At 42.4% G+C, this 26,048-nt stretch overlaps 1 protein-coding gene across 1 annotated transcript; it reads left to right on the top strand.

Moving 5' to 3' along the window:
- The first annotated feature begins 512 nt into the window (after nucleotides 1–512).
- Nucleotides 513–26,048, top strand: TNIP2 (TNFAIP3 interacting protein 2). Its single transcript, XM_031941346.1, has 6 exons — nucleotides 513–923; nucleotides 12,931–13,233; nucleotides 16,927–17,016; nucleotides 20,355–20,621; nucleotides 22,888–23,007; nucleotides 24,873–26,048. Exons 1-6 carry the CDS (start codon nucleotides 513–515, stop codon nucleotides 25,158–25,160), a joined length of 1,479 nt encoding a protein of 492 aa, XP_031797206.1. The 3' UTR covers nucleotides 25,161–26,048.

Below are 26,048 nucleotides of genomic sequence, written 5' to 3' on the forward strand. Positions count from 1 at the left end.
CAGCTCCCCGGCCGGCGGGGCTCCCAGCTACCCCTAAACCCCCCTCCCCAGTTTCTCCATTCGGCCCGGAGCCCCCCGAAGGCCTTTAGCTCCGAGAGCTCCCTCTGGGGCTGCTGGACCCAGAGCCGCCGGCGGACACTGACTCGCTCCCTGCAAGGACCCTGAGCCCGGACCCTTGCAAGGGCTTTCGTCCCAGAGCCTTCCCGGCCTCCCGCGATTGCTAAGCCTGGAGCCTCTCCGCCTTCTGCGGAGCCTGAGCCAGACTCCCTGCAAGGACGCCCGTCCCGGAGCTGTCTGGGGAGTCCGAGCCGGGCTTCCTGCAAAGCCTCTCACTCCGGCGCCTCCGCTGGGCCTCCTGACGGGATTCTGGGCCCGAGCCTCTTCCTGGTCTCCCGCCGAGCCGAGCCCGGGCCCCTGCGGGGACTGTCAGTCCGGAGCCGCCTCTTGGCCTCCAGTGGAGTCCTGGGCCGGGGCCCCTCCTGCCTCCGAGCACAAGCCGGCTCCCTGCCGCCATGTCGTCGCGGCGCACCAAAGAGGACGGGGCCGGGACGGGGGCGGCCGCTGAGGGCTCCCGGCCCGGGCCCGGCGGCGGGCAGGCGCTCCCGGCCCGGCAGCCGGAGGAGACGGCCGAGCGGCTGCAGCGCGAGAACCGCAGGCTCCGGGAGCAGGCCGCCGCGATCTGCGGCCTCTACCACGAGGCCGGGCAGCAGCTGAGCTTCCTGCGGGGCCAGCTGGCCTCCCGAGACGCCCTGGTGGCGCGCCTGCGGACCAGCCTGGCCGCTTACGAGAGCTCCGGGGCGCCTGCGGGGCCCGGGCCCGCGCCGTCCCTGGTGGACGGGCTGGTGGAGCAGGTGGGCCGCCTCAAGGAGCAGCTCCACGAGCAGGAGAGCAGCGCGCGCGCCCGGGAGGACGGCTTTGCCCAGGTAGGGAGACTCCCCCCACCCCCTCCTCGGTCCCCACCCTCCCTTTCCCCAGCCCGGTCCGACTTTCCCGGGGCTGCCGAGAGCCCCCACTCTCAGCATTAAAGCTTCCCCAAGTACAGCGCCTGTTGGTTGCCTGCATGGGTCGCCTCCAAAGTAGTAAGCGCTCCATCACTGGCGCCTCAAGAAGAGGCTGCTATACTTGCTAGGAACGCCATAGAGGGGGTTTCTGCTCAGATATGGGTTGAATTAAATGATCTCTGAGACTTTTTGGTTCTCTAGGGCCAGTTCCAGTAGTCCCAAAGTGGAAGGAACCACTTAAGTTAGACAGTAGAGAGCTCCCCAGTGCTAGAGATGTTCTGCTTAACTGAAGGGGATTCTTGTTCAGGTTTTCGTTGGACCATCTTTGGTCCTTCAAGATCTGGATTACTGAGACTGTCAGAACTGAAAGGGACTTTGTAAGTAGGTCTTGTAGTCCAAAGCCTTCCTTTTAGAAGGGAGGAAACTGAGGCCTGATCAATCGATAAGCATTTATTTATTCAACTTAGACTTTGTCCCCAGCACTGTACTAAGGCCAGAGAAATTAATAGATATCATCTCTTAATAAGTTGAGTGGCAGATTCCTAGACCACTTTTGCACACTTTATTATCATCACGGTCCTGGTTTTTCCATTTTTAAAAAAGGCTGTGTGACCCTGGACAAGTCATTTAACTTTTCTGGGCCTTAGTTTCCTCATTTGCTGACCTTGAAGATGTCTCTCAGGGACAAATCTGTATTTTCATGACTAGGTGCTTTCCTCTTTTCCAGGGGAAAAAAAAAAATTCTGATTGCCATGAAACGTAAAAGTTTAACGTTGGGATGTAGAGAGTGTATGACCCTTGTCTTATCTGTAGTAGAAAGAGCTCAGCACACCATTTCTTTGTCGTATTGTAGGAAGTCCCTTCTCTAATAAATTCAGATGAAAGTTGCCCGAGAGTTTCTCTTGGATTTCCCCATCTGCTAAATGAGGGTGTAAAACCAAACTAGATAGTCTCCAAGGTTTCTCCCTGCTCTAAAAGGTACTTTAGGCCGCTGACTATTTTAGCCAGGAGGCATCTTGGAGATTATCTACTGGCCCTACACCCTCACTTAACAGATGGGGAAATCCAAGAGAGGCGCTCGGCACACAGAGCTGACTCTCAGTTGTGTTCACTACATAAGTAGATTCAAGGATGCTGTGCTGCCTGTTGGATGGATCTTATCATTTACCTTCACTTTACCCCTAAAGTACTAGGAGGCACAATGAGATTTACAAAACCTTGATGCTTATTCTGTTACTTATTCATTTTCTAGGAAGCTCTGTAGGCTGAAATGGGAAGTTAACATGCTTAATATTAAGGATTGGTTTTGGCTACCAAACTCCTGTTTAGTGCCTCAAAAGGTAATATAGATAGGTCTTTTCCATTGTTTTGTGTTCCTTCCCTTTTACTCCCTTACTCCAAAATTTGACTTACTGAGAGAGATTTGACTTGGAGTAATGTAAAGAAGGACTCAAATTTGGCACCAAAAGTTTCAAAAAGATAAACTTGTTAAAGCAAGAGTCCTGAATTGGGATGTTAAAAGGCTTAAAAAGATGTTCTTTTTCTTTCTTTTTTTTTTTTTTAAAGCTTTCTCAATGTTTTAAGAAATCACTCATTTCCTCATATTCTCCACTCCCATAAAACTTATTTTTGTAACAATAGTATAGGTGAGCAAAAGGAAGTGACATATTGATCATGACATGGTAGTTCATCACCTTGCTACCAATAGGAGGAAGATAGGTTTTCAGCATTAATCTTCTGGCATAAAAACTGGCCACTGCTTAAGATCCAAGTTTTTATGAGACCCAGGGCTGTAACAGCTGTATGACTGTGGACTTGACATGTCCATTTTCTGGTCCTCATTTTCCTTGTCTGAAATCCTTTCTAGCTCTTATATACTATAATTTCCTTTGATTCTCTAATTAATGGGGCAGAGTTTGACACTTTTTGAGAGGATTTCTGGTTTTCATTGAAGGGTCTTAAAATAGATGCTCAAGCTTAAAACATTGAAGAAAAATTATGACCTTTCTTCAGTCCTCCAGAGGTCTGTAATTTTGTCAGTCTGGGGGCCTTCCTGGCATTTTTCTGGATTCCTCACTCTCCCTTACTCAATACAGTCAGTTGCCAAATCTTGTTCTTTTCTACCTTCACAACATCCCTAGAGTGACTTCTCCCTTCATTATAAAACTACCACTTGAGTTCAGGCCCTCATCACCTGCCATTTAGATTATTGCAACATACTCTTAATTGGTCTCCCTTTTTCAAACCTTTCATCACCTAATTCTTTCTACACTATACTTTCTACACTAAATTGCCAAGGAATTTTCCCTAAGGGCTTATCTAGCCTTTTGACTTCCCTATTCAACCCACTACAGAGGTTTCCAAATGGCTCCAGTTCTAAAGATAACTCCTTTGTTTAGCATTTAAAGACTTACACAAACTAGTCCCAATCTCTTTTTCGATGGACATGACTCTGTCCTGCCCTCTTCAATTTAGGCAGATTGGTCTTCTCTCTCTGTTCTAGATACAAGATGCTGCATCTTTCATCTCTATATTTCTTCCCTGCCTTTCTCCCATGCCAGCCTGGAATGCACTGCCCCCTCACCTCTGTCTTACAGAGTCTTCGAGGATGAAGCTCCAGTATTATCTTTTTCCATTAAGACCTTCCTTGATTTTATCAGCTGCTAGCACTCTTCCCAACCTATCTTGTACTTAAATATTTTGGAATTTTGGATTTATTTGTTTTATTTTTGTTTAGTCTTTTTTCAGTCATGTCCAACTCTTTGTGATATCTTTTAGGATTTTCTTGGTAAAGATACTGGAATGGCTTACTGTTTCCTTCTCTAGCTCACTTCACAGATGAGGAAACTGAGGCAAACAAGGTGAAATGACTTACCCAGCATCATTCAGCTAGTGTGAGAGGCCAGATTTGAATTCAGGAAGAGGAGTTTTCCTGACTCTAAGACCACTTAGATGCCTGTTAGCTTTATAGATGTATATATGTACTGGTTGCCTCCCCCTACACAATATATACTTTTTCAAGAAAAGATTGTTTTATTCCAGTAATTGTATCCTAAGTGTCTGGAACACAGCATGTAACATGTATTACTAGCCTGGGTGAGTCCTTTCACCCTGTTTACCTCAGTTTTCTCATCTGTAAAATGAACTGGAGAAAAAAAGGGCAAAATCATTTCAATATCTGCAAACAAACAAACAAACAAAAAAAAAAAACCGTAATGGGAACATGAAGAATCAGACACATCTACTTTTTGATTGAATGGTGCTGATCTCTACCCAGTTCCTAGAAAGCTTCCTGGCTTGGCTGAAAAAGAAAATGGCAAAAATCACTTCAATATCTCTGCCAAAAAAAAAAAAAAAAAAAACCCAAATGGGATCATGAAGAGTAGGATATATGTACTTATTGATTGAATGATCCAGATCCCTAACCTAGTTCCTAGAATGCTTCCTGCTCTGGTTGAAAATTTCATCCTTCCTTCCATATCCTCTTCCCAATAGCACCTAATCTGTTTACAACAGACATACAGGGAATCACCAGGCAGATTCTCCACTTTTCCCTACCTTTGTGGAACCTGCCAGCGATAAGCTCCTTAGAGTTAGCTCCTCAAAATGATGAAGCTTTGAATGAAGGAGCGTATAATAAAAATAACATTTTGATTTTGTATAACACTTATTACAGTGTACTTTTCAACCTGTTAACCTCATTTGGTCCTTAAAACAGTCCTGTGGGACAGGTCTTCTATTTATTGTATGAAAATATTGAGTCCAGATAAGGTTGAACGATTTTCCCACAGTCAGATGGCAAATTACAGGTGTTGCTTCAGAGAAATAATTGAAATGGAAGGTGACCTTTTACATCAAGGGTTCTTAACTTCTTTTGTGTCATAGTTTTCTGGCAATCCGGTAAAGTCTGTGGATACCTTCTTAGAATCGTGTTTTTAAATGAATAAAATAAAATACGTAGGATTACAAAGGAAACCAATCATATTGAAATAACGTCAAAAATACACATATACACACACAAAGTTTAAAAAACTCTCACATACTCCACATTAAGAACGCTTGTTCTCCACCATATAGGCCAGCTTCTTAACCCACACAGGCGGAATCCCCTCTCTTGCCTCCTTAGTAGGTGTTCTGTCAATGTTTCCTCCTGTGCACTTTCCACAACAACTTACTGTCACCACAAATACTGCAGGAAGCAGCCCTCTGAAAGGGAGGGAGTTAGACTGCATGGTCTCTGAGATCTAAGATCACAGCTCTGAGATTCTGTGGGTCTGTGAAATGTGATAACCTGGGAATCCCCAACTCATACTTTGAAAGCTATTGTTGCTTGGTACCAGGGAAATGAAAGATGGAGGACCTGCCTGGTGACTCCCTGTATGTCTTTTGTGGACAGATTAGGTACTATTGAGAAGAAAGTATGGAAAGAAGGACGAATTTTTCAGTCAGGACAGGAAGCTTTCTAGGAACTGGGAAGGAATCAATATCATTCAATCAATAAATACATGTGGCTGACTCTTCATGATCTCATCTGGGGTTTTCTTGGCAGAAATGTTAGAGTGGAATGCCATTTCTTTCTCCAGCTCATTTTACAGATGAGGAGACTGAGGCAAAGAGGTCTTTGGTGCATCAGACATTGTGCTATTCCTGTAGTTGAAGCACACATCCAATTCCCTCAATTTGCTTTAGTCTTTTTTCCCCCCAGTTTTTGCAGTCATTGTGTTGAAATAGAAGTTGTTGATCAACATGCATTGATTAAATGCATTTAATATACCAAGAATTGCCAACCTCAGTCTTAGATTGAATATTAGAGAGCTGGGATAAGATCTTGGTTCCTGTATTTGGTGGTTATATGTTCTAGCTCCCAATTTCTTAAATTGTGTGTTACCAGCTAATATGGGGTCTCAGAACTAAATGTGGGTGTTGTGCAATTATGCATTATTATCAGTAAATGTAAATCAGTAAATTATGTTTTATTATCAGTAAAAAAAAATCAATGAAAAGATTTGAATGTCTATTTTACATACCTATACACCTGGGGTCACATAAAAATTTCTCAGGCAAAAAGGGATCGAGTGGAAAAAGTTCAAGAAGCCCTGCTCTAGCTCATATTTCAATCATTATACCATCTATGTAATCCTGGGCAAATTGCTTTATTTATGAGTCTCAGTTTCCTTATCACTTAAATGGGAATAATAACACTTGCATTAGTTACCTCTGAGGTTGCTATAAGAAAAGTGATTATATAAATCTTCTTAAATTATATAAAGAGAGCTTTGCAATTATATATGTGTTGCCTCTCCCCAATCTTTTAAATGGACTATCTTGTTATATAGTTCTCTCCATTCCTGACTTCTATCTGAGGTAAGGTGGTTCAGAGAACTCTGTCACTTTTCTCTAAGTCACTTCATTGTCATGAACTGAGTGAAAAATATAGTTGTCTTTTGATGAACCTAGAAGATCTGTCTAGCAATTCTGTGGGTGTGTATCTCTCTGTGTGTGCACATGTGTATATATGCATGTATAAAATTCATATTTCTCTAAATAAATAATACAACTTCATAACAACTATATTAGATTGGAGTATGAGTATTCCTGTTTTATAGACAGGAAAACTGTGGTTCAGAGAGATGTAATTTTTTTAGCATCACATTTTTTATAGTTAGTTAGCAAAGTACTAAGTACCCAAACACATATAAATACTGAATACAAACTGGAATATAAAATCATGGGATCTTAGAGGAAGTTTTAAAGCATCTAAGTCAAATGTATAACTTATTTACATATCTCTTGAGGAAAGGAAAAAAATAAAGGGAGGGGAAAATGTGGAGCTTAAAATCTTACAGAAGTGAATGTTTAAAACTATCTTTATGTGTAATTAGAAAAAAAAATACTATTAAGTAAAAAAAGGAAGGAAACATTTACAAAACACAAAAAAAGCATGTAATTTTAACAGATGAAATTGAGGAAAGGAAGTAACTTGCCCAGGGTGAAAGGCTGGAATTTAAAGTTCTAATATTCTGGTATTCTATGATAAGATGGGAGAATGTGGGTTTTTCTACTGTGCTATAATGGAAATACTTGAGGAATCTAATAAATACAGAGGGTGTGTGTGTGTGTGTGTGTGTGTGTGTGTGTGTGTATTTTGCTTGGTTTGTGCCCCTTGTTCTTCATCCCTGAAACTCAGGTCCAGTATATTGGAGATAGGTCTGATGAATTGAGGGAGTAGCCACCACTTTGAGACTTTCCTGAGGAACTTGGGGTCTGTGTGCCTATGATCCTAGTGTTTGTCAATAAGGAATTCATTACTGGACCATAGGAAGCAGTGGAGGAACTGTCCATAGTGCAGTAGTAATGATAACTCACATTTTTCATAGCAGTTCTGAGGTATAAAGCCAGCACGGTGTTATGGGAAGAGTGATAACTTTGCAATAATTTTAGTAAAAATATTGCCTCAACTGGTTCTAAGAATTAACATTAATTAGGCAAGTTGTGCTTTAAGAAAGTCAGACTTTGATCTCAGATGCATCATTATGAAGTTATCTTGATTCTTATTTTTTTAAAAGAGGGGGAAAGCTCTCAAAACTCTCTTCTAATGGGGCCTGATGTTCTGGGATGATGGATCCCAAGTCTCCCTTCAGTCTTGTGGTTGAAGCCTTTCTAGTTTGGCTTGTGAAGGGCAAAGTTGAACCTCAAAGCTGGGTTTTTTGACTGGTTCCTTCTCTGCTGCAGGGCTGTACTCTGCATCATGGTCAAATTCAGAATCTTTGAAGCTGAAATCTTGAAAACTAATTTCAGAGTGGGAAAAGGCTAGGGAGTTTTAAAAACATGTCTGTGCCCTGTGTCTGACAATCCCCAGAATGCCTTTCCACTTCTTCCTCCATGTTCCTGCATATTTGCTCCAGTAATTATATTGTTTTTGCCTAGCTAGTCCACAGGTTCTCTCTTGTGGAGATCCTTCTGCCAGTCTGGTGAAATCTATGGACCTCTTCTCAAAACTGTATTTTTAAATGCAGAAAATCATATGCAATTTCAAAGGGAGCCAATTTTATTGAAATGCAGTTATCAAAATAATTTTTAAAAATACATACAAGCTCACAAACTCCTGAGCTAACAAAATGATATTTAGGACAATTGTAAACAAAAAAGGCATCTCTACTTTTATCCTGCACCAAACAAAACTAAGTCTCTTAAATAGGAACATTCCCTTTGCTGGCAAACCTGCCAGGAAATTGAAAGCTGTGATTTCAGTGAGAGGTTAAACTGTAATTTTTTTTTTCCTCAATAGTATTACACTGTAATTTATTATGGTTCAGAAATGCATTTCCAAACATCTGTGCTCAGTAGCCTGAACTGCCACATAACTTCATCTGAGCAGGTATTTACTCCCTTAAGGCAGGACATGACCCCACCATGATTTAACCAATAAGTTGTGGGACATTTGTCTCCTTCACAGATCAGCCTGTAGTGGTGGTGGATAGCTCATCCTGATGGAGGGCTTTTCTTTTATAGGGAATCTTTCCCAGCCCTTCTTCCACCTTGGAAGCCTTCTCTCTATTAATTCCTTCTGGTTTTCTTGTATGTAGTTTGCTTTGTCTGTCTGCATGTTTCTCTCATTAAGCTTCTTGAGGCCAGAAGTTGCCTTTTGCCTCTTTTTGTATCACCTGTGCTCACCACAGCATCTGGCACCTGGTAGGCACTTAATACATGCTCACTTTGGGGGTTAATTATAAACTTCTCCTTATTCATAAAGAGAGGTCCTGGGTGACAGACCCTCAGTCCTCCACCAGGTCTGTATGGGAAGATCCTTCAGACTTTACCCACTGCTGGCATAGCCCTACAAGAATCCAGAGGCACCTCTATGCCATGATGGGGACTTTAGCTCACGGTTCCATAGCTATTTATGGCTTGTGGAATCTTGGGGGAAAATATCAAACCTGGTTTTTTATTTTTGTGGCTTTTTTTTTTCAGCCACGACTTGGGTTCAAATCTCCCCTCTGACTTTTCCTAGCTGTGTGACCCTGGGCAAGACACTTAACCCTTCTGAGCTTCAGTTTTCTCTTCTGTAAAATGGAAGTAATAAAACCTATAAGTTGTTTTGAGGATCACACAAAAGCACTCTGAAAACTTCAAAGTGCTTTTTGTCGCAGCTCGGTGAGAAAGGCAGTACAAAAGTTATCTGTATTTTGCACATGAGTAAACTGAGCTTCAAATTGGATTAGTGGCTCCCCTCAGCCACATGACTTGCATGCAGGAGAACTCTTGGTGTGTTTTCATTCTGTTGGTAATCTGTTGAAGTCTATGGATTTCTCAATAATGTTTTTAAATGCATAAAATAAAATACATAGGATGACAAAGAAAGACAACTGTATTGAAGAAAGATTACACAAATATATAAGTATGTACCTGCATGTCATGTTGTTGTTGTGTGTGTATAAATATATATTTATATGTATATATCTCTAAATACATGAACAAGATCACAGATATCAAGTTAATCAACCTTGTTCTAGCATCCCGAATCTGAGGAGACTTTATGGATGACCTGGTTCGACACAGCCCCAGCCAAATCCCAGTCTCCTAACTTTGTAGAAAAACAAAACAAAACTGAAGTTTCAAAGGGAGGATGTGCCCGGCTGATAGTCACCCAGGCAGCAGAGAGCAGAGCCGAGGCTGAGACCCAGCTTTCTTTGCCTAGATGATGACGCTTCTCTCTGCTTTTTCCCTGTCTTCACCTTCCCACCTTTGGGGCACAGTGGTGGGCATTGTCAGGTATCATCTGATATTCTTCCACCCCTGGAATAAATATTACATATTAGGTGGAATCCTGTCACCTTCTTCAGTCTGCTTTCTTGCTCCCAGTGGGCAAGCTCACACGTAGTCCTAAACAGACTCCAGGCATAGTGTAATTATTATTATATGTAATGTAAGTAAGTGGATGCATCAGCGGCAATCCCCACAATGGGGCGGCTTCTTGGCACCCGACCAGGGTGGAGTACATAGGCACACACAGGTGACCTGCGTGGCAATCATAACTGACAGATCATATCAAACCTCATCTCGGAGGAGGACTTCCCCTCTTCTCTTCTGAAGAACTGAAAAGACCCATCCCAAACCTCATACTTCCCAGTCATGCTTATTCAAGCCTATTAATGTTTAAAAATTGCTAATGAGGAACATGTGATGCTGACAAACCAATTTTCAAAGTGATTTTTTTTCCCCTTTTCAATATCCAACATTCTGGGTTACACCATCAGTCATATGGAAGTTTCCCTAGCCAGAAAGAAGCAGAGAATGGAGATAAATTACCCAGATGCAGAAGAACTCAAGTTCCCCCTTCATCTCCTACCCAGGCAAAGCCCCAAGGTAGTTGTTTTAAAAGATGGTATACAACCACATTTTCTCACAATGGTATTCCACCCAAGTCCTGTAGTCTCAGAACTGATAGGAACCTTAGAGGCTACTGGACTAAACAGCCTCATTTTACAGATAAGAAAACAAAGGCCCAGAGAAGCTTGATAATTTTAGTTAAGTAAATTAAATAACCCCCTCTTAACATGCTCCCTTCCTCCCTCCTGCCTTTCTCCCTGTTGTTTGTTTTTGTTTTTTTACAACAAACTCTGTGTCCATGCACAAGGTGTCTGTTTAGCTATCTTTTATTCAGAATGAGAAGGAGATTCAGATAGAGGCTTTGAAGAAGGATACCGACAAACTAGGATGTTCTGAGGAAGGCAGGTGAGGAGATGGTGCTCTGCCCATTCTGCCACAAATGGAACAGTGGCCAGAACAGGGGATTTTTAGACCACAGAAAACTTGAGAGAGGAAGGAAGAATGATCAGAAGCTCAGTGAAGGTCAAAGCTGGAATTCATTTTCAGGTTCATCTAGACCAATCCTGTCACTGAGAAGTAAAACACTGAAGGCCCAGAAAGTGACCTCTGAGGTGCCTTTAATCCCTAAGTCCTGTGACTTGCTCAAGAGTGAACAGTCAAGCCAGGATTCAAGGATTGGGGGTCCTCTGACACCATTTTCCCCCCTTCCCCCTAATGTAGTACTTTTTCTATTATACCAAACTGAGAACTGCCTTCAAAAGCTAAAGAGCTGTTGTGTCAGCTCCTGTGTGCCAGGCACTTTAAACAATTGTTCTGGGTCATTTCAGAGGTCAGGAGTAGAACTATGGAGCTGAGGTTAAAGACAGATTTTAGCTTAATAAAAACAAAATGCTTTCTGAAAATTAGGGCAGCTTCCAAAAGTAATGAGCTCCTTGTTCTGGAAGTATTTGAGTAGAGCTTATACAATTTGTTGGGGATTTTAAAAATTTTTTTTAAATTAAAGCTTTTTATTTTCAAAACATGGATAATTTCCCAACATTAACTCTTGCAAAACCTTGTATTCCCATTTCCCCTTTCTTCCCCTCTCCCCTCCCCTAGATGGCAATTATTTGGGATATTTTAATGAGAAATTCTGTGATGAATGGAATATCGGGCTGATTGATTTCCAAGGTACCTTTCATCTCTGAGTCCACGGTTCTATAAGAAATAATTTTGTTCAATGTACAATGAATTTATTGAGTACGTATTATGTAATATTTTGAACGTGGTCTCTACCCTAAAGGAGCTTCTACTCTACTGGCAGAACAGTAAAGTCAATTAAAAATTTATACAAAGTAATTTCAGAGATGGGGAAGGGGAGAGGTTAGTAATGAAATTATAAGGCAAGGCCTTGGGACAGGTGTCATAGTAGATAGAATACAGGCTCTAGAGTCAGGAAGACTTGAATTCAAATCCAGCCTCAGACACTTAGTAGCTGTGTGAACCCGGGCAAATCATTTAACCCTATTGCCTCCAAAAAGTAGGGGCCTTGTGATAGAGATAATGCTTAACTTGGTTCTTAAAGAATCTTTTCCTCAAGCGGCAAAGGTGAGGCCAGAAGGCATTTCAGGCATGTAGCCATTCTGTAGCCAAGGCAACGGCTTGGAGGTTGGAGATTGAAAACCCAATAATGGCAAATAAGCCAATTACACTGGAATCCAATTCATTTTAAGAAATAATTGCCTCCCTGACAAGGTTCTGAGGAAAGAAGTTTGTACCTTGAAGGACAGAGGTGGGGAAAGTAATTTCTCTAAGGTCACACAGTAAGTTGGTGGTAGAGACAGCAGGATTGGAATCCTGGCCTGGTGTCTTGGGGTGACAAATGAAATCAGATATTTGGGTGATACTGTTTAAAAAAAAAATTCCCTTTCCTTAGTAATTTATGCTAATGTCTGGCTTCCAAACTGTGATCACAAGTTTCAGATTTTTCTAATTCAGCAATTTCTCCTTGCTATAAGTAACAGGAAGAGGCAGAAATGAAGATGAGCAGGAGGATCCAGATCCCTGGCTGGGATGGCAGGGTGGGAGGGAGGTCCGCAGCACTGCTTATGAATTAATAGAAGCTTTTTTGTACCCAATCTTTTTATGCAATTTTGAATTTTAAAAGCAGGAAATTGACTATGATTGTCAGGTTTGAAGTGGGTTGTTGTTGTTTTTTTTTTTTTGTCTTTCAAGAAATGACTGAGGGGGCAGTGGAGAATTTCTTCCTCTACTCCCTCATCACAAAACATTTACATCCATCCCAGCACTTAGTCATTTGTCAAGTAGTTTGACCACTGTGTAGAATTCTTTGATGACACAAAATACAAATTCTGTCCTACCTCATGAAAACAAAATGTAAGATGGAATTTCAGAATGAAAAATCTCGTAGGCCCCAAAACTCCCCAGTCAATGATTAGTTGAAAAAAAACAGGGCTTGGCTAGGAGTGTGTTTGTCCCATAATGGTGGTGAATTCCTGCAGCTCTACTGGTGGCATTCTTAAATTATAGGGGACTTCCAGTTGGCTGTTTCTATGTCTTGCCCTTTAATCAAATGGACTTTGTTAAATGTCTTCTCTAGGAAGTGCAGAAGCTGAGCCAGCAGCTGGAGGAGAAAGAGAGAGAGCTGCAGCGGCTGCTCAGCGAGCCCCAGCACGAGCGGGAGCGGGAGATCCTGCTGCTGCAGAGGAGTTTGATGGAGAAGGAGAAGGAGAAGGCCACCAGCGAGGTGCTCTGCCGCTCCCTCACCGACGAGACCTATCAGCTCCGCAGGACTCTGGCTGCCACGGCCGAGATGTGTCAGCACCTCGTCAAATGTCTGGATGAGAAGCAAAAATCTGCGGGACCGAGGGAGGAGAAACCCTCCTTGGAAAGATCTAACAAGGTACATGGCGTACTTCCGAGACTCGGGGGATCTGTAAAGTGAAGATTCATCAGTGGACCTGTCTCGTTCACCTCATCTGTAGAATGGGAATAATGATGGTGCACTGAGCCTCTCACAGGGCTGTTCTGAGGAAATACTCTGCACACCTTCAAACACTAGAGAAATTGGAACATATTTATTATTGTTTGTAGTATCCAAAGGTCTCCTCCAACTTGGAGTCCCATGTTGGCTCAGCTGGTTCAGGTGCTGACTGCCAATCATTGAAGTACATTTGTTAATGTTTTTTGAGGGGAAGGAAGGGACCGATTTGAAGTCAAAGCTGAGACCTTTCCAGATACCTCAGTAGCTAGAATAATTACAGAAAGTATTTGAGGGGAATAATATGACCATCACTCATAGTAACCGACATTTGTATAGTTCTTTTACAGTTGCAGAGTATTTTATCATCTCATTTGATGCTTTAGGAGCCAAGTCCCATCTTACAGATGAGGAAACTGAGGCTGAGAGGCAGATTGTCTTGTTTGACTGAAGTACAGTGTATATGATGGGGAAAATTTTTTGAAATAAAATTGGAAACCAGACTGGAGCCTAGCTACAGAGAGCTCTGAGTGCTAGGCTAAGAAGGAAACTTTAGTGGGGATCAGTGGGGAGCCCCTGAAAGGTGTCTGAGGAGCAGAATGATATGATTATAACTGGATGTGCCCAGAATAATCTGGTGCCTTAAACAGGATGGGTTAGAAGGGAAAGACATAAGCGGTGAGGAGATCCGCAAGGAAAGGAGTAAAATAGCCTAGGGAAGGAGCCCATGGAAATAGTTCAGCTAATGAGGACCTATCTGGGAACAGTAAAGAAGGCAGAGATAGAACTTGCAGGGCTGGCAGTGGGGTAAAGAAAGATGTCGGGTGACCAGAGGGATTTGAACTGGAAGGAGAAAGTGTGGTACAGCAGGCTAATCACTATATTTAGATCTGGAGGACATGATTTTGAAAGCTACTCACTAGGTTTACTGCTTACCAGCTCTGTAGTCTTGGGCAAGCCATTTAAGTGCAAGAAATCCCTAGAGATCATTTACTCTGGCTCCCTTACCTGACAGAGGAGGAACAGACAAGTTAAATAGTAACCTGGTTAGTCAAGTAATTAGAGAGAAGGCAGGGATCAAGGGCAAGTCCTCTGACACCAGAGAATGCCACGACTGTTCTTTCTACACTAGGCCACACTGTCCCACTTCAGCCCGGGTGCTGTGGAATGGAATAGGAAATTCAGGAAGTATGATAGTAATTGGGGGGCTAGAGATGGAGAATTTTCACCATTGTCTTCCTTGGGTGGTGGGAAAAGCTGTGGACTGGGGAATTAAGCAACATCTGGTTCCAGATCTGATATTCACTAGCTGGATGATCTTGGGCAAATTCTCTCTCTCGGAGTCCTCTGTTTTCCTACTTGTCATAGGAAGCAGATAGGACAGATGATGATCTCTGCGATCCCTTTCAGTTTAGATGGTCTAGGATTCTGTGATAAGTGGATTGCATGGGGCTGAGAGGTGGGGAGAGGGGAGTCTTTCTGAGAAAATAGCTTGGTATTAGAGGAATTTTCCAGGGATAGTATATAGAAGTTCTCTGGGAGGTCTCTTGTAACCTTTGTTTTGTCTGGCACCAAGGGGAGTCTGTCTCCAGGAGGAATAGTGTCTGGCTTTTAGAGCCCATTTCTGAAACTAAGAAAGCAGCTACTGGTTTGGTGATGGTGGGGCTTCCCTGCTCACTCCCCTTCAACACTTTTGGAAATCACTGCAGCATTTCCTCTTTTTTTTTTTTTTTTTTTTTTTTTTAAAGTTCCAAACATTTCTTGACTGATCTGAGATAGAAAGTGAGTTTTCTGATAGGGATATTCAGGATGTGGGTCTGGCAGTCTGAGGTGGCAAAGCCGCTTAGACATTACTGGGTCTAAGACTGGTCAAGTTTCTAGTCATGTAATTAGTCAATTTGCTTCAGGGACTCCCCTGTGAGAGAACAATTCTCAGGTGTGATTCCCAGGTTGTTTGAGGGGAATTCTGGATTAGTTTAGATTGATATAGAAAATGAATCAAGAATTTAACAATTGGAAGAGACCTTGATGACTTCTGAATCAACCCATCCCTTAATAGGATTACACACTGTGGTGTAAGGTTGTTGGAAGGTGCTTTTGAGATCACCTAAGCCCAAGTCATTTAACAGAGGAAAAAACTGAAGCCCAGAGGGACTGTTTCTGAGTGTATTAAGTGGTGGAGCCAAGGGTTACATCTTAATTTCATGACCAGTCATGACCAATACCCTACATGCCTCCCCAGTATGTAGCCAGTTAGCCTTCCCCGGAAGGCCTCCAATTTTGTTCCTTTTGTTCCAATTTTGAGCCATTTGGATAATTGATCCTCAATGGATCATTACCTCAGGCAGAAATCTGTCCATCTGCTTCCTTTTCCGGCTCTCAATTCTGCCAGTTAGGGTCAACTAGGAGTTATCTGATTGTGTCCTTCCACATAACAGATCTTCAGATACTTGAAGCCAGCACCCAAGTCCTTTCACCTCCATCTGAAGATTTTCTGAGTGACCAGGACAACAGTAGAACACTGAATTTGTAGGCAGAAAGTACACTTGGAAGCAATTCCTAACTGCGTCTTACGAGCTGTATCATTTCAGATCTTTGGAGCTCAATCCCATCTGATAGATGGTAGATAACCACCTACCTCTCAACCACTGGGAAAATGCTGTGTGGAAACTTGAATTTATTATTTATTATTCTCTGAACCCTTTTTCCTAAGCCATAAACCACAAAATGGTATCTTGCTCTTTGGACTGATTATTCCAAGGCCATGCTGTAGGGAGTGGAGTCTGCAAGGGGAATGTTGTCAGGGAATGTTCATATCCCCAAACTCCTCATTATCACATTAACACCCAGGGCCGCCTTCATCTCACAGCCTCAAACTTATTTTCTTGTTGATTCTTCCTCTTTCCCAAGTGCAAGTGTTTTTAGACAAAAAAGCACAATCTAGCAACACAAAGCTCCTTACTGATCCTGGCTCATTCAGGGCCTGTGGTTCACCTTTCTACCAAAGAGAATTGAGGTCTTTCTTCTCAGTCAGAATTGCTCAGTACATTGATTTGAGTTTTAGTGTTTTAAAGTTTTGTCTTTATTTTATCATAACATCTTCCCTCAGAGATTACCCCCAATCTATCCTGTCTACTTGTTTGGACTTGGATGTTTGCATGAGGAGGGCCTGTTTTCTGTGTAGCTCTAGCCCTGGGCAGGGTCTGGGCACTTAGTAAGTGCTTGTTGATAGACTTTTCAACATTTTGAGCATTGCCTTTGCTCTCTTGCTCATTATTCTGCGTAACTTCAGACAAGCCTTCCCAAGCATCTCAGAAGTCTTCATGTTGTCATTTCCGCGAGCAGAATGACGGTCCATTCCACTGATGGATATGTCACAGTTTGTTCTGCTAGTCCCCAGTCAACAAGTACTTTCTTTGCTACCACAAAACAGATTGTTTCTTGCACTGTTGCTTTAATGTGTGACTGATCCATTTGGATTTTGAAGTGACTCTTAAGTGCATGAAAAATTGCCTTTTCAAACAAGGCTGGGGAATGGCCATTACTTAGTGGTTGTTGAATCTGTGTCTTGTGGGAGGGAAGAGTGTCATCCTAATTTTTTTTCTTCCTCCATAGCTACAATTTCCTGAAGGTGATGTCTCAGTTCATGCCATCATTTGCAAATTACAGGAAGAAAATAGGCTTCTGAAAAAAAAGGTGGTTCATGTGAGTATATTTCTTCTCATTTTATATTTGTGGGAGGAGGATATGGCAGAAAGAGGATTGTCCTCATAGTCAAGAAACCTAGGTAGACACCTCACCCTCGGTAACTTTGGAGACTTCATCTGTCTGAGCCGCAGCTTAAGAAAAGTGCTTTGCAAACCTTGAAGTGGCAAAAAATAAAATAGTGATTATATTTTTGGCTCATCATTCCCTACTACCAAGACTAGGCTAGAATGGGTGTCTGCCCCTTGAACTCCAGATTAATCAGCACTATTTCAGGAGCATTTAATATTTTAGGTAGCTGGTGCAGATTTTATTCCCATCCAGGTAAGCTGGATGTAGTTTATCTTTCTTGTATGATTTCACCTTCCTCCAGTGTTACAGTCAAGCCAGGCTATTTATTGTTCTTTGTGACCAGCCATTGGCCACCTCTCTGCCTTTGCCTGAGGTGACCCCGGGGCCTGGACTGGACTACTTCTTCGCCTCCTTTAAATCCCAGCTCCTGGGCCATCACCTAAAAGGCCTGTCTTGATTTTTCCTTCTCATCGGTTATTGCCCTTCACAATTCCACCAGAAATTCCTTTTCTGCATCGAATTAGCTATGATACATGTAGCTTCCTTTATCATCTGCATCATTATCATAGCTAGCATCTGTGGAGCATTTTAGGTTACAAAACACTTTTAAACATTATCTCATTTTATCCTCACAATAACGCTGGATAGATATTCTTATCCTTATCTTACAGGAGTAGAACTTCCTGACTCCACGGGTCCAGCACTATTTCTCCCTTGTCACCCAGCTTCCTTTAGAATAGAACTTACTTCAGGGAAAGGACTATTTTTTCCCTTTAATATTGCCAGAGCCGGCACATAATAGGCACATGCTTATTAAAGGAAAGTGTCAGGTTTGGCATTTGAACATAACTATTAGACCAAGGCTCTTTCCAGTGTACCAGGCTATTTCTTATGACCACGACCAATTCTATAGGAATTATGTTAAGTGGTCTAAAGTTTTGACCTTGTTTGGCTACAAAAAAGGAAGAAACACTCATGGCTTTACTTCATTTGGGGGGAAGAATGGAGAGGAGGAAGAAAGGGAAAAAATAGGGGAAGTTGATTGGTTACTATAAGGAAGTAATATAGTTTTTGGGTTTTTTTTTGTGTATGTGGTTTTTGGGTTTGTTTTTTTTTTTTTTAAATTATACTTAAGACACCAGGGAAGAAAATAGCCCATGTTGGAATTTCTTAAAGCCTCCTTTGTGGTTCGGAGAAGGTTGCTGATTGCATTGTGGTCATTCTTCCAATCACCAAGTAGATATTTTAGAAATAGGAGGCACTGCAATGATGTTCTAGGACAAACCCCTCCTTTTTTTAACAGAGGAACTGAGATCCCCTTGCCTTCCAAATAAAGTAAACTCACAACCTTCTTTATTTATTCCACCTCATTCTATGCTCTCCCATCCCTGTACTGGCAACAATTATCCCCTTTCCTCCCTCTCCATCTATTCAACCCTCCTTCCTTCAAAGCTCTATTCAGATGCCACCTTTTCCTTGAGGTTTTCCCCGATTTCTTTTCTGTCTTCTCATTCCCTTCCTCCTGCACCAATAGAAAAGTGGCTCTTCTTCTTCACATTCTCATAGCACTTACTGGACCTGTTCTCATGCTCCATTTTCTCATTCCATTTCTCATGCTCCATCTCATGCTCACAATTATTTCTTTGCTTTTCTGTTCCTTCCATTAACGTGTACTTCCCTCATGAGTAGAGCCTGTGCTGGATTTATTTTGTGTCCCCAATGCCAACCACATTTTCCCTCCCATCCCATCCACAAATAGGATGCTATAGAAATGAATTGTCCAGAGAGGAAGGATTTGCCCAAGATCATATAACAAATTAGTGGCAATTCAGGACTGGAATTCAGGTTAATGGTGTCTGGTTTCCAACTTGAGAGTTTCTGGGTTTTTTCTGGGCTTAGATTGCAGAAGGATAGATGGCTCTGGGCATAGTACCATATATATGCAGCAGATGGTTAACACAGTAGATCCCACTCCATGAAATCACTAGCTAACTAGCATTAGAGGTAATTGGCTTAAATAACAACAAATAAATAACAAATACTGAATGATTGGGGTAAATGAGGTACCATGAGAGTGACGGAACCCGAGGACCAGAGTTTCAGAGCTAGTACTAAAACCCTGGGTGGATGGTGTGGTTCCCAATACAACATCCTCTTCCTTATCCAAGCATGCATGATCATGCTGCATCAGGGGCTGTTAAAAAGCAAGTTAAACTAAAATGGGATTTAGAGCCAGAAGTAACTTTAGAGAGAAATGATTAAGTCCAACACTCTCATTTTGCAAAGGAGAAAACCGAGTCCAGAGAAGGTGGTATAATAAGTTAGAGAATCAAAATTTGAATACTGGAGGTTCAGAGAGCTACATCACTCTCAAAGTACCTCCTTTTTTCCCCCCTTCCCTATCATTTGGTAATTAAATTATATGTGCTGTTGCCATGAAAATCTTTGAATAGATTTTGCATTTTTGTCTTTTTGTAACACTTTACATATACATTTTTAACTATAGAATTTTCAGTACAAAGGGCAACTTTTATTGCATACTGCCAGATTGCTCTCCAAAAGGTTTTCCAGGTTTGCAACTTTGGTGTATTTCTTTCTCCACCACCCCTATACTATTGAATTTTGCTGCTTTTCATTGTTTTTGCCAATTTGATGGAAGTGGGGTGGACCCTCAAGATTATTGTAGATTGAATTTCTCATTATTGGTATAGTTGAGTTTTTTTTCCTAATGATAATTAGCAATTTATGTTCCTTCTTTTCAAAATCATTTATTCATATCCTTTGTTTATCCATTATGTTTTTGGAGTTTTTATTGGAGTTATTAGCAGTTCCTTGCATGTTTTAGGTTTTTAAAAGAAATCTGTCCTGTTTGTCATATATCTTTTTCTTCAGTCTATTATTTTTATCTTAATTCTATTGGTTTTTGTTGTACAAAAACTTTTAAGTAATTATATGTTTAGACATCAACTGTATGTAGTTTATACTTCTTTATATGTCTAAACTTCTTTCCATTTGCCAAATTAAAAAAAAAAAAGCATCTCCTTTCTATGACTGAGATGGTCTATTTTTTTAAAGCACTGAGTTAAATAGCTAGCTCTTAGTAGAAAATAGGTGAGCAAAAGAGTGAACCTGTGGTTGTTGGTGGCTATAGTGCAGCTTATTTATGGTGGGAGATGATAGTCGATGGGTATCTCCTGGAGGTCTTTTGGGGAAAGGAGATTCTTGTCCTGCCTTCACGAAGTCCAATTCCAATTCTTCTTTTGCAGGTAGAAGATCTGAATGCCAAATGGCAGAAGTATGATGCTAGCAGGGATGAGTATGTGAAGGGCCTCCATCTGCAGCTGAAGGAACTGAAAGTCCTCCCTGAGCAAGGTTTGCCCATGAGCCCAGAGCTTATGCAGAAGGAGATTTTCCGGCTAAACAAGTTGTTGGAAGCAAAAATGGCGGACTGCTTGAAAGTAAAACTGGAGTTGGAAGACATTAAGAAGGCAAAAGATGGAGACAGTGAGCGGATACAGATGTTGGAGCAGCAGGTCAGCAATGGCATAGTCACTTGTGTTCAGAGAAATCTGATGCAGAATGATAAATCCTTTCCATTGATAAGCCTGGTAGTTCCCAAACAAGGGGCACTCTCTTTGCTTCCACAAGACAGATTCATTTTTAGTGTGATTTTATGTGATTATGTCACTAAAGAGATATTCATGGTAACATTAAATTTAATTTAAATGTCAGATGATAGGGAAATTAATTTTTTTTAAAGTGATAAGAACTTTGAGCTAGAAATCTGTTTCTAAGGGGAGAAATGTTGCATTTTCTTAATGCCTTAAGAATTAGTGCTGGAAGAACAGGAAGAGATCAGTGGACAAACATTTATTAAGTCTGCTATGGACTAGGTATTATTCTAGGCCCCAGAAGTACAGAGACAGAGATGAAATAGTTCTTCCTTTCAAGAGCTTACATTCTACAAGGGGAGACAATATGTATATATGTTGGTGAATACAGAATAGATTATGTTGGTAGAAAATGGCAGATTTGACAACTCTTTGAATATGTGGGGTAAATACCAATGAGGAACTGAGGAGTGGTCCTGGAGCTGTGACCTGGCTTCTATAAAGGATGGTGGTGTCTTCCACAACAATAAGAAAGTTCAGAGGAAAGATGATTTGGGAAGAAGAGGAAATGAAAATCTATTTTGGACATGTTAAATTGGAGAAGACTTTAGAACATCTTCTTCTAAATGTCCAATAGCAACTACTGATGTTGGACACATGTTCAGAAGAAAGACTGGATTTTGTGTGTGTGTGTGTGTGTGTGTGTGTGTGTACATAGAGATTATAATTAGATTCATGGAAGTTGGTAGGCTAGCTCCCCAAGTGAGAGGATAGAGGGTAGTCCAGCACAGAGACTTAGACCCTCAGTGAAGGAGCACAAAGTAAAGGAAAATCCAGCAAAGTGAACAGAGAAGGAGCCATCAGGCATTTAAGAGAAGAAGCAAGAGGGGATTTTCCTAAAAATCTAGAGGGGAAAGTGTACAGGAGGAGAGGGAGATTCAGCAGTGAGAGATGCTGCAGAGAGTTAAGGAAGGATGAGGATTGAGAAAAAGCCATTAGATTTGGCAATTAAGAAACATTCTACCTTTGAAGAGTTTCAGTTGAGTAATCAGGCCAGAAGCCGGATTGCAATGTGTTTAGGAGAGAGTGAGGGAAATGAAGAGACCCCGTAAAGAAAGTTTTGTGAAATTTAGTGGAGAAAGGGAGAAGAGATTTAGCTTCCTCATGCTGCAGATGAAGAAATCGAGAGTCAGAGTGGATGATCTGATACTCTGGAAATGCCTGGGTCATATTAGTTTGTGGCTGACAAGCTCGATCTGGAGAGAAGGGGTTGAGATGGCAGGGTCAGTGTGGCAGGAGCCAATTTAGTCACCTGCTTCCCCAACATTATCTTGATTCTAATTTAACCACCTTGAAATTCTATGCTTTGGATCCTGTCAGAGAAAAAATGCAGGAGTGGGATGGTGGAAAGGGAGGATGGTCAGAGCAAGAGGAGAACAGATAAGGTCGGTCAGGGCAAGTCCATCACTGACACATGGGAAAAGCTCATTCTACTGTATCATCTTATATAAAATGATAGAATTTTGAGCTGAGAGGGTTCATAGAAATCACCTAGTATAGAGGTTCTTAACCAGGGGCCAGTAAACGTGTTTTTAAAAAGATTTTGATAATTATATTTGACTATAACATTTCTTTCAAAATCCTTTGTGTTTTATTTTATCCATTTATAAATATTATTCTGGTAGCCCAGGCTTCTAGAAAGGCTGAGGCTGGTGGATTGAGTTATGATAGGGCTAAAGCCAAGTAAGGTGCTCACGGATGGAGGGGAAGGACTACCAGACTGTCCAAGATGTATTGAACTGGCCCAGGTCAGAAAAATTGGACAGATCCAAGTTTTCTAGGTGAGCTGGGGAACCCAGCCTCAAACAAATAAATCCTAATGAATTTGGAGCTTCCCCACACTGCCAAAGGAGTTCTATGGCCAATAAGAATCTCTGACCTCATCCCCTGCCCCTCCTTTGTAAGGGAGGAGGTGGAGGGGAAAGAAGGGAAGTACTTTACATGAGGTCAAACAGTAGGTAGGATGGTGGGCTGGGATTTGCATTCCTACCCTAGGGTTCCAGATCCATTGGATTTTCCCTAAACAAGAGTTTGAGGCAGTGATTTTTTCTTTTTTGGCCCCGACTGTCATTAGTAACGGATCTTGTAATGCCCATGACAAGAAGCACTAAGTTTTCTCTGTTTTCAGGTGCTCGTTTACAAGGATGATTTTACATCAGAAAGAGCTGATCGGGAGCGGGCACAAAGCAAGATACAAGAACTTAAGGAAAAAGTTGCAACCCTGCAGCACCAGATAGCCAGGAGACAGGTGAGGCACTGAAATAAAATCAGAAACATTTGTATTGTGAATTTCCTTTCCAAGGTTAATCAACCAACAAAAGCTTATCAGGCACCTGCCACGGACTATGCACTGCCCCCAACTGCCTCTGGTACACAAGATGAGTCTTCCCGACCCCAGATCTGGCACTGCCTCAGGATTCAGGACCCCCCGAATTAAAATCTGACCCCAGACACTTAGCGTGGTGACCCTGAGCGCTTCACAACCTTTGTCTGCCTTAGTTTCCTCGACTTTAAAGTGGGGACAATAGTAGCCCCTGCCTCCTGGAGGATCAAATGAGATGATATTTACATAGCACTTAATATAGGATCTGGCAGGTAATAGGTGCTTAATAAATGCTTATTCCATTCCTTTTCCCTAGAAATAACTAATAACAATAGGCAGCATAAATAGACCACTTGTACTTTATAGAACTTACTTTAAGCATCTTTGCTTTAGCTTATGAAGTCAATGAGAAGAAGGCTTCTATTAATACAATGAGCCAGTGATTTATTCTTAACAAAACTGTTCTGCCTGGGTTCAAATCCTGGCTCTGCTACTCAATACTTGCAGAAGCAACCCATTGTTTCCCTGGCCCTCAGTTTCTTTATCTGTAAAAAGACTGACTAGGACTTGCTTCCTTTAGCTCTCAAATTGGTGTTTTTAAAAATGTGGGTGGGGGGGGGGGGAGCTAGGTGGGGCAGCAGATAGAGCACCAGCCCTGAAGTCGGGAGGACCTGAGTTCAAATCTGATCTCAGACACTTAACACTTCTTGGCTGTGTGACCCTGGGCAAGACACTTAACCCCAATTGCCTCAGCAAAGAAAAAAAATGTGGGTCTGTGTAGTGGGGGAAAGCTTCCCAGTGAAGGCAGGACTTGAGCTGGGCCTTGGAGAATGAGGATGATTCGGATGGTTTTGGTGGCCTTGTCATTGCTGATTTTGCTTTTGAGGAAAGCCAAAGGGAGTATATCCATTCAGTTACCCACCAAGCATTTATTAAGCACTTAGTATATGCCAGACACTGTGTTAAGCCCTAGGGAAACAAAGCAAGACAAAACCTTGTGGCCCGCCCTCAGAGAGCTTCCATTCCAGTGGGGAAAGTAGCATGCAGACAACTATGTATGTACGAGATGTGTGTGTGTGTGTTTGTGTGTGTGTGTGTGTGTGTGTAAGGAAGGAGGGAAAGGTCTGTTGAAAAGGGTGCCATTTGAGCTGAGCCTTGATGAAAGCCAGGGACACTAAGAGGAACAGGGGAGGTGGCGGACCCTCATCCCAAACCCTGTTTCTTTGTTCCCAGCAGACAGTGACTTTTTCCTCCTCAGATTTTCATAGACCGGCTCATTCTTTTGCCCTTTCTGTTAGCGGCCCAGTAAATAATGTTAGATTTGGTGTCAGGAAGACCCGAATTCAAATCCTACTGCAATGTGTGACTGTGGGCAAGTCACTTAATCTGTTTACCTCAGTTTCTTCATGTGTGAAATGGTGGTACTAATAGTACCTGCTTTCCAGGACGGTTGGGAGGATTAAATGAAATAGTTACAGGTGCTGTAAACCTCCAAACAATCATCACTGCTACCTTTATCCTTGCTGTCCTGTTCTCCCTGGTACGCACCTGCTTATGTGGGGGTGGTCTCCTTTCCGAGAGCAGGGCTTGTCCTTTTTCATTTTCGAGGCTCCAGCACTAAGCATTCACATCATAGGTGATTAATAAATGTTTACTCAAGGGAAGATGGATTGAGTCTAAGAATATAGATAGAGCTGACTTCCATGAGAACAGGCTTTTAAATGTAAAATGTAAAAAACTAAATGTCAGGGGATGGCCAAAAGACTCCTAACTTTGCCTTTCCCCGGCAGGAGTCAAGAGACCCGACGGGCCAGTGTCGGATTCACTCGGGTCACAAGACCCACACACAGCGCCTAGAGACAGACGTCGCAGAGGCCTTCCTCAGGGCTGAGCCACTGAGCACGAGGAGACCTGCCCCGCAGCCCGAACAGCCTGAAATCCAAGCGGACAGGGGACTCTCCGGCCCGGACCCGAGAGGTCAAGGTCAAGGGGACCTTCACTGTCCTCACTGCATGAGGTTCTTTCACGATGAGGAGGGCGAGGAATTTCTCAGACACGTGTCTGAGTGCTGTCAGTGACCGAGTCACCTGAAGAAGCGGGTCAGAGGCCTGGCCAGCAGAGTCAGCTGCAGAAACCCCCCAGTCATTCGGCCGGGCACTCCGGTCCCCCGAAAGTGGACGGGAAAGCCATGGGAGCTGCTCTGCCATGGGCCTGCCAGGGATCCAGGAACAGATCTCATCTGAGCCCTGAGACATTCCTTAAAGGCCACTGCCTGCCTAGCCCTCTGGAGTGGAGAAGGGGGATCAGCTCCCGGATGTCTCCGGAAAGGCGGGATGGCAGCGTACCAGGTGACCATGCGCCTGGTAGCCGACTGGGTAGAGTTCCATCCCTTCAGGGGTGAGTTGGGAAGTGTAAATACAAAATTATCTTTCTGTTGAAGAAAGTGCCAATTTCTAATAGTTAGAATTCTGACTGAGTCATTTACACCTGGCTTCAGTTCTGCTCAAGATGGTCCGAACTGTTATTCAACTTGGGCAGTTGAGGTGTAGAACACGAATGGGATGGGACGGTTTGAGTCAAACTTGCCCATCTTTGGGAGGGACAGGCATTAGTGCTCTTCCCAATGGCCTCAGAGCAGAGCACGTGGGGCCTGGTCTGTCAGACAGAGGACAAAACCTGTGTGGATGCCTTCGCATGCTGCAAGAAGTCTGGAAGGCATTCGGGTTACAGAGAAGAGCCAGATTTGGCTCAAGGTGTGGGGTCTGAGCATCACTGCCCTAGCTTACGTGAAGGGTGGGGAACAGGCCTCTGGAAGCAGCACAGTCCCTTTCTGTTTTTGCACTGATGTACCTTGTATTGGCAAGTTGCAATTATTTTCTTAGGTATTCAGAAATTTATATAAAGAATTAAAAACACATTTTATATTCACTTATTTTTATAATAAAATTTATTGATGTGACTATTGA

This window comes from Sarcophilus harrisii, chromosome 6 (assembly GCF_902635505.1).
Source record: "Sarcophilus harrisii chromosome 6, mSarHar1.11, whole genome shotgun sequence".
Taxonomy (NCBI): domain Eukaryota; kingdom Metazoa; phylum Chordata; class Mammalia; order Dasyuromorphia; family Dasyuridae; genus Sarcophilus; species Sarcophilus harrisii.

Coding starts and splice junctions, on each gene's coding strand:
- TNIP2 (XM_031941346.1), top strand. CDS start 513: ATGTCGTCGCGGCGCACCAAAGAGGACGGGGCCGGGACGGGGGCGGCC. Junction 13,234..16,926: donor CCTTGGAAAGATCTAACAAG/GTACATGGCGTA, acceptor CTTCCTCCATAG/CTACAATTTCCTGAAGGTGA. Junction 23,008..24,872: donor ACCAGATAGCCAGGAGACAG/GTGAGGCACTGA, acceptor TTTCCCCGGCAG/GAGTCAAGAGACCCGACGGG.